This window comes from Balaenoptera borealis (genome assembly GCF_965194805.1).
Source record: "Balaenoptera borealis genome assembly, chromosome: 2".
NCBI classification, from domain to species: Eukaryota; Metazoa; Chordata; class Mammalia; order Artiodactyla; family Balaenopteridae; genus Balaenoptera; species Balaenoptera borealis.
In genome coordinates this window covers 128,673,194-128,684,856 of record NC_138867.1, presented here as the reverse complement: position 1 = coordinate 128,684,856, position 11,663 = coordinate 128,673,194, and the positions used below count along the sequence as shown (strand labels likewise).

General features: G+C 42.1%; 1 protein-coding gene across 1 annotated transcript; it reads left to right on the top strand.

Moving 5' to 3' along the window:
- Window positions 1–296: 296 nt before the first annotated feature.
- Window positions 297–11,463, top strand: RBM22 (RNA binding motif protein 22). Its single transcript, XM_082381517.1, has 11 exons — window positions 297–547; window positions 984–1,037; window positions 2,000–2,029; window positions 2,630–2,762; window positions 3,824–3,924; window positions 4,034–4,206; window positions 5,017–5,217; window positions 6,191–6,355; window positions 7,092–7,180; window positions 7,385–7,516; window positions 8,292–11,463. Exons 1-11 carry the CDS (start codon window positions 494–496, stop codon window positions 8,420–8,422), a joined length of 1,263 nt encoding a protein of 420 aa, XP_082237643.1. The 5' UTR covers window positions 297–493; the 3' UTR covers window positions 8,423–11,463.
- The last annotated feature ends 200 nt before the right edge of the window (window positions 11,464–11,663 follow it).

Sequence of the window (11,663 nt, the reverse complement as noted above, 5' to 3'; positions counted from 1 at the left end):
ATTTGGAACTAATATAGGGTTCGCTGTTTATCTGAAATTCAAATTTAACTAGACGTTCTGGGTTTTCCTTGCTAAATGTGGCAACCCTACAGAGAGAAGGCTTATTGTGGGAATTAAGTAATACACGGTCACGGCAAGACGTTACCCCACCGTTTCGCATAATAAGCGCTCAGTGGGGGACCAACGCTGTTTTAATCCCAACCTCTCATTCATTACTTGTTCCTTTATTCTTTCACTCAAATGTTTAAATAAACCAGTTGTACTCGTAATTCTTCATCCCTTGCTGTCACCGCTCTGAAGAAGCACCAGGAAGCCAACTATCAGGCGAAGAAATTCTGAGCGGGCGACGTCATGACGCACAAGGCCCGCCCAAGGGCGCACAAGACGCGTAAATCAGACGTCGACGGCCGGCAGGCAGCCTCGGGGCCTGACGGGATTGTGGCGGTCCTCTCTCCCAACTCGGAAGCTGCGGCTACCTCCGGACGCTTTCAAGATGGCGACCTCTCTGGGTTCCAACACCTACAACAGGCAGAACTGGGAGGATGCGGTGAGTATACCTGCCGGAGGAGGACGGAAAGAGGCAGCGAAGCCAGGCCTCCACCGGGCGGGCAGGGACATGGCTGCGGCGCAGCCGAGGGAATTCCGGGGAGAAGCCAGCACCGCGGCCTAACTCGGCCACGGCTGAAAGCTGAAGGGCGGCCCGCCTGCGGGCTTGGAGGGAGAGGGCTTAGCCAGGGTCCGGCACCAGCCCCCTTTCCATCCCTACTCCCTCCACTCTTTTCGAGGGGATCTTTTCTCCCGCCATCTGCCGGAAGTGCAGACAGCACCCCGTCCGCGACCCGGCCCGTGCTGGACCTCGGGTTCCTGCCCCCTGTTCCCCAACCTCGCTCCTCGTCCCCTCCCCCCCCCCCCCACCACCACTGTGGCCGAGATGGCAGGGTCTTCGGAACCTGGCGTTCGACCAGATTTCCCATTTTCACCAGGACTTCCCTATTCTGTGCCAGACGTGTCTTGGAGAAAACCCATATATCCGAATGGTGAGTGATCGTGTGTGAAACGGGACTTAACTGTCTGTGTTCTGTCAGTGTTGTGGTACTTGCACACTGTCGGTGATGTGTTTGTCTTAGCCAAGAAGTAATAATGCCCCTTTACTAACCCGAAGAGTACGACGAATTTGCAAAGGACTGTCAGGCTTGTTCTCTCACTTTGGAACTCAGCAACAGTCCTGTGATATAAGAGTCATGATAATAGCTAATATTCGTTGAGCATTTACCTAGGAGATAGGTCTGTTAACCAGAGGCAAAGGGAGTTTATGTGTTTTCAATATAGCAAGTAAGGTGTGGAGCTGGGATCTAAGTTCAGCTATTCTGACTCCAGGGACCTCAGCAAATAGGAGGAGAACCAGGACTAAAAATCTAGGTTTCCTGACTCCTAATCAAGTGCCTTTTGGCCTCTGCACCTTGTAATCTGTTTAGTATAGGTACCCTCTATCCTTACAAATAAGGGTAAAATTAGCAGCAGTTAACATTTAATACTTAGATTAGGGCTGTGTTGTGATCAGTCTTGGAGGTATTGGTTGACTATATGCAGGGGACCAGCACAGGATGAATCTGTAGTAGTTAACTCTGACTAAACTTTGTAAAATGGGCTGGCCATGGCTGCATCCTCCATTTAGGGACTGTGGAAACCATTAGGAAATGGTTCTTGGGAGAGAACTTCGGAGCCAGAAATGAATCTAAGAGTTGCGGTTGTGGAAAGGTACATACTTACCTGGTGTTAGATCTGTAAGATTCTTAAGAGGTTATAACTTGTAGGTGACTAGATTATATCCCCAGCCCTCCCTTACGCCCCCTCCCTCCCCAAAAGGGTGCATTTTTTCCTCCTCTCTTCAAGATGCCAGGGATTTCCAGATAAATTTCTTGGGTCCTGTCTAGAGAAGGAGCAGGCATCAGGTTTTCTTCTTTCCCTAACTCATTCTTTTCTATTTTTTCTATTTCAGACCAAAGAAAAGTACGGGAAGGAATGCAAAGTAAGTATGTTTAAAGAGTAATGATTTAATTTTATTTTCCTTTTCTCTTCCACTTGCTGAGGTATGAAGTCCTTTATAAAAGTGAGTGCTACACAGACATTCATGTATCATTTATATACTCATTGGCTGTTAACTATTTAGTGTAGGGATAAGAAAATGAGCCCTTTCATGTAAGGATTCTTAACTTGGTGTCTGTGGTTGGGCTTTGAACCCCCTGAGATTGTATATACCAAGTGTTGTATGATTATGCACATGAGCATTTTAGCTGAGGAGGAAGGTCATAGCCATCATAAGATTCTCAAAGGAGTATATGACACTCCCTACTCACCCCGTAAAAGATTAAGGGTTATATCATTAATGGTGGTGACCTCTAGGGTGGGGAGGACTTTGATTTTTGAGTATTTTATTTCTGTACTATGTGAATTTTTTAACTACTGAGGAAGGGTGTTGCAAAGGATTGAAACATCATATGGTGTTTAGACTAGATGATTGCTAAGATCCCTTCTACACCCTAGATTCAGGGATCCTTTTATTAAATCTCCTGGATTGATTGTCCAGATCAGGACCATTAACACTCTGTGGCTTTATTTTGTGTTCCAGATCTGTGCCAGGCCATTCACAGTGTTTCGCTGGTGCCCCGGGGTCCGCATGCGTTTCAAGAAGACTGAAGTTTGCCAGACCTGCAGTAAATTGAAGAATGTCTGTCAGACCTGCCTCTTGGACCTAGAGTATGGTATGTTTGCCCTGTCCCGTAGGTCTGAAAGTGTGCAACTACTCTACACAACAAACCAGTTTTCTTGTCTCCCACTTCTCACCCCTTCTCTGGTTCTCACCCACTTTGGAGTGTCTGCTGTGCTCTGCTTTTCCCAAGAAGAAAAGAACCATACTAGTTTATTCTAGCGTTCTGAACAACAGTAGGGACTTAAAGAAAAGTTGGTAATTGATCAGCACTGGCCGAAACCTCCCTTCTGTATACCTTTGTAGCCAAGGTAAGTTAAAGGCATTGTTGCTATGATAGGTAATTTCTTTGCCTTTGGCTTCTTTCTAAATCCAGAGCTTTTTTTCCCACAATCCCTGACAAAGTTCTGGCTAATTGTGCTCTAGATTTTTGTATCGAATATATTGTTAGGACTGATACACTATATTGCTACTGTTTCAGCATAACTGCTTTTGGGAGTGATTTTTTTTTTTTTTAACTGCAGGTGACTTTTTATTTATGAGAAAAATATTCTTTCAACAAAAGTGTCTACTATACAGTAAAATAAAAGGGAAAAGGAAAATACAAGTTTATCTATGTTAAGTTCAGAAAGTTGACTCTGCTAATCAGAGTCCTGGTCACATATTGTTTAATATTATTTGTATGTTTGTTGAGGGGGTGTTCTGATTCTGGAATACAATGACGCTTACATGACTGTGACTATCCAGAGGATGTGTAGGACAAGCCTAAAAATAATCCATTTTTTGTATTTGTTTTAAATAAATTATGGCATAGTAAAAGCTAGATGCATTATTCATTGTAGGTCAAATCTAACTATAGTAAAAGTTTGTTCATCTAAAAGATTACCTAAAACATTCATTTCATGAAATTTCATGAAGACTCAGGAATTTGGATAATTTCTTAGAATGCTCTGTAGTAGTATTGGCCTGATGGTGCTAAAGATTTTGAATTAAAATAAAGCCTCTGGTACCAACTAAGAAAGTAGAGAAAGGAAGAATGATGTATGCTGTCTACAGATTCAGTTTGGATATGGTTTAAAATTATTTTGAGTTTTTTCCTCCTTTCCTTTGTTCTAGGCTTGCCCATCCAGGTTCGTGACGCAGGATTGTCTTTTAAGGATGACATGCCAAAGTCCGATGTCAACAAAGAATACTACACACAGAATATGGAGCGAGAAGTATGTTGCCACCTCCTTGATGTAGTTTTATATTTGAAAGAATGAATGAATCCTGGGGGATTGATACAACCTGTGTAATTTATCTTTTGAATGTGTCATTCCTTTATAGATTTCTAACTCTGATGGAACACGGCCAGTTGGCATGTTGGGGAAGGCCACATCCACCAGTGACATGCTGCTCAAACTGGCCCGGACCACACCCTACTACAAAAGAAATCGACCCCACATTTGCTCCTTCTGGGTGAAAGGAGAATGTAAGAGAGGAGAGGAGTGTCCATACAGGCAAGAGCTGAACTGCTTTTTCAGTTTTTGCTTTCAGATGATTAGTCATCTAAGAAGGGGGAGGTGCTAGCTTAAACTATTTCGGCTTTAAAATGTAAAAGTTTATACAACTAGTGTCATATGTCTTATATCTTAGGACTAGAGCTTGATTAAATTGTGTTTACTTATAATGGAACTTTTACTTACAACCAAGCCTTGGGAAACTAAATTGCTCTGCCATAAAATATCAATGTTGACCTCAAAAGTTTCTGCCTAAGATGTAAGTCTTTGCCATCATGGTATGATTGGCTTGAATCTCAGTATATAGTTGAAATCAGATTAAGACCAGACTTCTAAAGAATGTGTAAGTGTGTTTGAGTCAAGACTGCCAGGCATCTGGATTAGGAGTTCTTACTTTGGGGTTGGTGAAGCCTACACCCAACAAAAAGTTAGCTATGTTTTTTTCTGGGGTTGGGTCCATAGATTTAATAAGACTCTGAGTGGAATGCAAGACCTCAGACACATTAAGAACCCTTGACCTAGAGGAGGGTAATCATGTTGTGGTTGCCTTTTGTTTTGGAGTGGATTGTGCCAAAAACATCTTTATAAGGAAACTCTGCCACGCTGTGGCCGTTTAAGTGGCTTTTCGGAGGCTAGCAAGTCCTTGTGTGATACAGTAAATCCCTTGATATTAGCTCTGTTTTAATAGTTATGTTTTGGTACGGCCATGGTTTCTAGATCAAATGGGGACTTTTGTAGCTCCTGTTGGGTGGTATCTATAAAATTTTTCCCTTGTTTCACCTTTATGCATTGTTCTTTCCTGAACCATAGACATGAGAAGCCAACAGATCCGGATGACCCCCTTGCTGATCAGAATATTAAAGACCGATATTATGGAATCAATGACCCTGTGGCAGATAAACTTTTAAAGCGGGCATCAACAATGCCTCGTCTGGACCCACCAGAGGACAAGACTATCACCACACTGTATGTTGGTGGTCTGGGCGATACCATTACTGAGACAGATCTAAGGTTTGTGAATATAATTTTATGAGTTATTTTTGCTTTCACCAGCCCTAGAATTTTTTTTTTTTTTTTTTTTGGCAAAAACATGGGAAAACATGATAATTCTGTATATGGTACATTTTTCTTTAGTTGCTCTAGAGTTAGTAAGTGTCATGCTGACTGGAATTTTTATAAAGTTGTCCTTTATGATGCCACATAATGTTCCTCAACAGTGCTTATTCCATGCTTGTGTAGGGTATTAATTACATGAGCTTCTGTTTGGCTTAATAGCCATTAGAATTTCTAAAGATGGCACATATCCAAGTATGATTAATTTTGTAGGGGAGGGAGAGCTTTGCAATTACAAAACCTTGTGGTTTAACTTGTTGGCTTTTTAAAGAGATTGGTATTTGGTAAATTTGTGTTATTCTTGGCTTGTATTTTGCATGGCTAGATGAAACATCTGGGCAGATACTGATGGAAATTGCCTCTTGCAAAGAGAGAGAGGGGAGAAGAAACTCTTATAGGTGTACAACCTGCCCTTGGTAGCTTGTCTGCATTAAACCCTAAGTGAGCTAGAGTGTCCCCAGGGGGCGGCAGACTTTTTCCCACCTGCTCTTTCTCTTCTTTTTTACAACCTTAAAAAAAAATTTTTTTTAAAACGTTCTTGGCTCATCAGCCATGGGGCCTGTAGTTTGCCAACCCCTTATCTAGGGTTTAAGGTCTTTAGGGAACCTTCTGGAGCCCCTTTTCCTCCATGGGAAAAACACTGAGATGTTTGATAGCCTTTATTTACTCATTATTTTTCTTTCCCTTCCTCAATACACAGCACCCACAATAGGGTGTAAGGTATGGGGGGAACCACCTGCAGGTAATTAGGCAGATCACCATGGGGCCACCTGCCTTGTGGTGAATCAGTTAAAGAGTTAATAATCCATATTCAACTTCCTGGGAATGTCTATGTTATTAACTCCGTTTTTCTCTACCTGTATCCCTTCAGAAATCACTTCTACCAGTTTGGAGAGATCCGAACAATCACTGTTGTGCAGAGACAGCAGTGTGCTTTCATCCAGTTTGCCACAAGGCAGGCTGCAGAAGTGGCTGCTGAGAAGTCCTTTAACAAGTTGATCGTCAATGGCCGCAGGCTCAACGTGAAATGGGGAAGGTGAGCATTAGACTGTATTAAAATACCATTATTGAGATTTTCAAGAACCTTTTCATTATCTGGGGACTAGTTAGCTTAAATCAATAGGACCTTTAAAAAGAATTTTTCATTCTGTCTGGCACTCCATTCCTGTGGATATTAGGAAGATGCTACTTTGGAAATTTATTCAGGGTTTTGGTGTAGTGATCTGATCCTTTGAAGGTTCATGTGTTTTGTGACCAGCCGTTATAGGCCAAGGGTAATGCCAGGGCATGAAAGGTGGCATGCGAGTTTACACAAGAATTAGACCTAGATTCTGTCCTCTATAGGCCAACTGTCTAGTGAAGAAGAATAGCTAACATAAGTTTGAAAGTGGTGATTGCATAAGAGAGACACAGGTAAAATGCCCTGGACATTCAGAGGTGGAAGGTGTTTCTGGCTTGGAGCCAGGGAGACCTTTCACAGCAGCAGCAGCAGCAGCAGCCCTCACGGAGTGCTTCCTGAGCACTGGGCTCAGCGCATGGGTGTTGCCTCCTCCAGCCCCTACAGCAGTTCTAGTGAATTTTGAACCCAAGTCTTTCTGGCTTCAAAACCTTTGCTCTTATCCTCTGTGCACTGTGGCATTTATGGGAAAAGAGTGTGTGCTGAAGAGGAGGCAAGGAGTGAAGGAACTCCGTTTGACTAGGAAGCATGAGAAGCAGAGGTGTGAGAGAAGGTGGGACCGTGTGCTGATGGCGTAAGGGTCTGTGTCTCCCAGGTCCCAAGCAGCCAGAGGAAAAGAAAAGGAGAAGGACGGAACCACAGACTCTGGAATCAAGCTAGAGCCCGTTCCAGGGCTACCAGGAGGTGAGTGCAGACTTTCTGCCTACCTGGTAGCTTGCTAACTTCAGTTGCTCACACTGCCCTTGTGTCCCACGGATGTTAGAAGAGACCCAGGTCTCTGGCTCCCAGCAGCTGTGTTCTCCCAGCAGGACCTCCCAGGATTTCAAGGCAGTGGAAACGCTGTTGCACGGTTGTCCTCTGCTCTAACTAGCTGTTTCTCTTCTTTAGCTCTTCCTCCTCCTCCTGCCGCAGAAGAAGAGGCCTCAGCCAACTACTTCAACCTACCCCCGAGCGGTCCTCCAGCCGTGGTTAACATCGCCCTGCCACCCCCACCTGGTATTGCCCCGCCCCCACCCCCAGGTAACTTCAGCTTCCTTCTGAGGAAATCGGGAAACCCTGGCGAAGTCCTGTAGGCTGTGGGTGTGTGTTAGCTCGTAAAGCCTTTACTACCTGCCTGCAACGAGGTAAGGAGTTTGCACCAAAATGTAAATTCGTCAAGAAAGTCGTGTTACCAAAAAATTGTCAGATGAGCTAAACAATGCACTTGGTCATGTAATGAAGTTACATTTTGGCTCAAGCTCTTTACCTTGTTCATGGCAAGTAATAAACAGTTCAGGGACTAGCACTTTGTATAGCACTGCTCTTTATAGCACTGTCAATGCCAGCATGAGCAGTGTAAGTAAATCACAAGCAGCCGGTTCTCCCGGGCAGAGTTCCCATACTCTCTGGAGAAAGTCCTGGTTTCTGAACACCCTTCACTCGAGTATAAAGCATTGAGGTTAATGATGACAGGGTCTTGCCATCAGCCTGATTTCTCCCTCACCTCCCAAATTCTGATCAAATCCTGTCTGATAGGCTTGGCATGTTTGATAGATAGCAGAGGCTCAGATGACATACTAGCAATACCTGAGACGTGTGGAGTTTTTTTTTTTTTAAGCCATCTTGAGGGGGAAGGTTTCTAAAACCAAGGAAGTCAGCAGGTAGACATTCCTAAGCAAGTCTTGTGAACTGACATTTTCTGAAGCCCCATGTCAATTTGATTTATGTGTAGGTGGTATTGACCTTAGAAAATTCAGGGTTTGAAAGGTTGTCAAGAGAACTGCAAACCTAACAGATTTTTCTCTCCTATCTGTAGGTTTTGGGCCACACATGTTCCACCCAATGGGACCACCCCCTCCTTTCATGAGGGCTCCAGGACCAATCCACTATCCTTCTCAGGACCCTCAGAGGATGGGAGCTCATGCCGGGAAACACAGCAGCCCCTAGCACATTATCACCACTCTGGGGATCTACGGAAGAGAGGGCGCTTAAAAATCCCAGTAAATGAATCTTGGAATAAATATATTTTTCCTTCCTTTGTAGTTTCCATGATAACGGAATGTGTTCAGATGTGGGCAGTTGGAGAACAACAGCCGTGCTTTCCTACATGTGCTCAAAGGATTGATGGACCTGAAATAAGCTGCCATTAACACATCTGGTTACTGCTATAACATTACTAATAAAGCTTAATGCCTCTTCCCCTTACCTGTATGGGGAACAAGCAACTGGGTAAATTGGAATGTCCAGTGGAGTTACCATCCCAATTAAATGTTTATTTTGTATCTTTTCTGGGGGGAAAAAGTTGACCTGCAGTAAAAGAACAAACAACTTTGACCATTTTTATGTCCATTGGATATCTTCCTTTTTATCATCTAAAAAAAGATTACTAGTACTAATCATTGTAGTGGCAAGAGTGTGATTTAACGCTTCTAAAGTCACACTCAGAAAGACAAGTAGAAACCAGCAGCCAGCACAGCCCAGGTCTTTTCTCATCTCTCCTTTCCTCATTTATTACTAAAGGAATCTGGCTGATAGTTTTACTTCTTTATGCTACCAAAAAAAGACAAAGATAAAAATTACTTTTTATTCCTGTCAATCAGATGGAAACACAGATGTCATGGGGCTGTGTATCATTGAAGAAACCTGGTGTCTAGGATGAAATTATTTTAAAGAACTTCCAGTAAAACACTTGAACAAACTGTGAAAGGAAAAGAATTAGAGTGTGTTTGAATGGAAGACTTGTGACCTATAGCTGGAACTTTGATCTTCAGCATTCACCTTTGTGTGACTTCAGCGTCTCATTTTAATTCCCTGCTTCTGGGCAGGGGACTCTGGTCTTAGAATATTTGGATATAACTGAATTGTAGATGGCAAAAAGAAAAAAAAAAATTGATGTTGTGTTGTGGTTTTGTTTTTAAAAAATTAAAACGGGTCAATTTTCTAAATGTTGTCATAGGTTTATTTCTGTTTTCTTTATCCTTGGTAGCTGAACTTGAGGTCAGTGGGAGTTAGAAACAAGTTACAGATAAATATGTTTTTGTTTTAGACTGTTTTGATTCTGATCTCTATCCATTCTAAAAGAACCAGGCCTTTTTAGTACTTATGTCAAAGGTTAGTTGTGGGCTTGAAATAGGAATACGCAGAAGGCACAGCACAGAGCCTGTCATGTGGTTGTTGATACATGGTAGCTTTAAAAAGTTGTCCTAGTTATTATACAAGTCATTTTAAAAGGAAACAGGAAAAATTTATCTGCAAGTGCATTTTACCAGAAGCCAATTCCCATGTCATTTTTATCTAAAATACGTACTTACAGAATGGGTATACCCCTTATTACCCTATCTTAGCTTCTCTGGAGAATTTTTGTTGTTTTCTTCGAGAGGACTTTATCTTGCCTTGTTTTTTTTAAGATCTAAAATTAATCTAGAAGCACTTAGAAATTTTGATTTTAATTCTAGTAATATCGGATGTGAAGCAATGTAGGGGTACTTCCAAGTATTTTGACACCCTTTTGGGTAGGGTTTTTTACTTTTGAGCAGGTGAGAGGTTTTTAGCCAATTTGTGAATAATGTGAAACATAGTGTTTTAATAATTGCCAAATTCAATTATATCTGTACATATTTATATACACGCGTAAATATGACTATCCAATTTGCGTATTCTTGCCTTTTTGAGAAAGAGATTCTAAATTCTGTGCACTACCTGGCTGTGGATGTGTATTTTTTTTTAAAGCATAAACCAACATAAATTGAAGTATAGAATAGATGCTTGATTAGTCTTTCTTATGGAAATGAGAATTATGAGGAATTAGCTTTTGGCAAAAACTCTTAGGTGCTTACCAAACTCCATTTCCTTCTCTAGGGCGTACAGCCAGGGGTACACTTGGCGAAAAGTAAACTTTGCCATTCCCAGACCTCTGTAAAAAACATCTCACCCATCCAGTCCTATGAGCTTTTTCCCCATCTGCTGGCTGAATGCACAGGAGGATGATCCCTGGAAGACGGCAGAGTCACACAATGGAAGGAGCCTGGGTTACTTTATCACTGCTTCAAGGAGAGCATTGTGACAAGAGGAATTTTTGTTACAGTAAGCCATTGAGACTTGGGGATCTGTCTGTAACAGCAGTTAGTGTTACTCTCATAAAAGGTGTAATCAGATCTGATCACACAAAAAAAGCAGAAACCCATTTTTGTACTGAGTAATGGTGATTTTTTTTAATTTATTTTTATTCAAGTATAGTTGATTTATAATGTGTTAATTTCTGATGTACAGCAAAGTGACTCAGTTATATACATATATACATTCTTTTTTATATTCTTTTCCATTACGGTTTATCCCAGGATATTGAATATAGTTCCCTGTGCTGTACAGTAGGACCTTGTTATTTATCCATTCTATATGTAATAGTTTACATCCACTAACCCCAAACTCCCAGTCCATCCCCCCCCAACCTTGGTAACTACAAGTATGTTCTCTACGTCTGTGAGTCTGTTTCTGTTTCGTAGATAAGTTCATTTGTGTCATATTTTAGATTCCACATACAAGTGATATCATAGAGTATTTGTCTTTCTCTTTCTGACTTACTTCACTTAGTATGATAATCTCTAGTTGCATCCATATTGCTGCACATGGCATTATTTCACTCTTTTATGGCTGAGTAGTATTCTACATCTTTATCCATTCGTCTGTCAATGGACATTTAGGTTGTTCCCATGTCTTGGCTTCTGTGAATAGAGCTGCTATGAACATTGGGGTGTATGTATCTTTTTGAATTACAGTTCTGTCCAGATATATGCTCAGGAGTGGGATTGCTGGATCATTTGGTAACTCTAGTTTTAGTTTTCTGAGGAACCTCCATACTGTTCTCCACAGTGACTGCACCAACTTATATTCCCACCAATAGTGTAGGAGGGTTCCCTTTTCTCCACACCCTCTCCAGCATTTGTTATTTGTATACTTTTTTAAAAATAAATTTATTTATTTTTTATTTATTTTTGGCTGCATTGGGTCTGTTGCTGTGTGTGGGGCTAGTTGCGGCGAGCGGGGGCTGCTCTTCGTTGCAGTGCGCGGGCTTCTCATTGCAGTTGCTTCTCTTGTTGTGGAGCACAGGCTCTAGGCGCACAGGCTTCAGTAGTCGTGGCTCGCGGGCTCTAGAGTGCAGGCTCAGTAGTTGTGGCGCACGGGCTTAGCT

Excerpts from the sequence above, each read along its gene's own strand:
- RBM22 (XM_082381517.1), top strand. The coding sequence starts at position 494 with ATGGCGACCTCTCTGGGTTCCAACACCTACAACAGGCAGAACTGGGAG. Across the intron at positions 1,038-1,999 it reads AAAACCCATATATCCGAATG|ACCAAAGAAAAGTACGGGAA; the intron begins GTGAGTGATCGT and ends TTTCTATTTCAG. Across the intron at positions 2,030-2,629 it reads AGTACGGGAAGGAATGCAAA|ATCTGTGCCAGGCCATTCAC; the intron begins GTAAGTATGTTT and ends TTTGTGTTCCAG.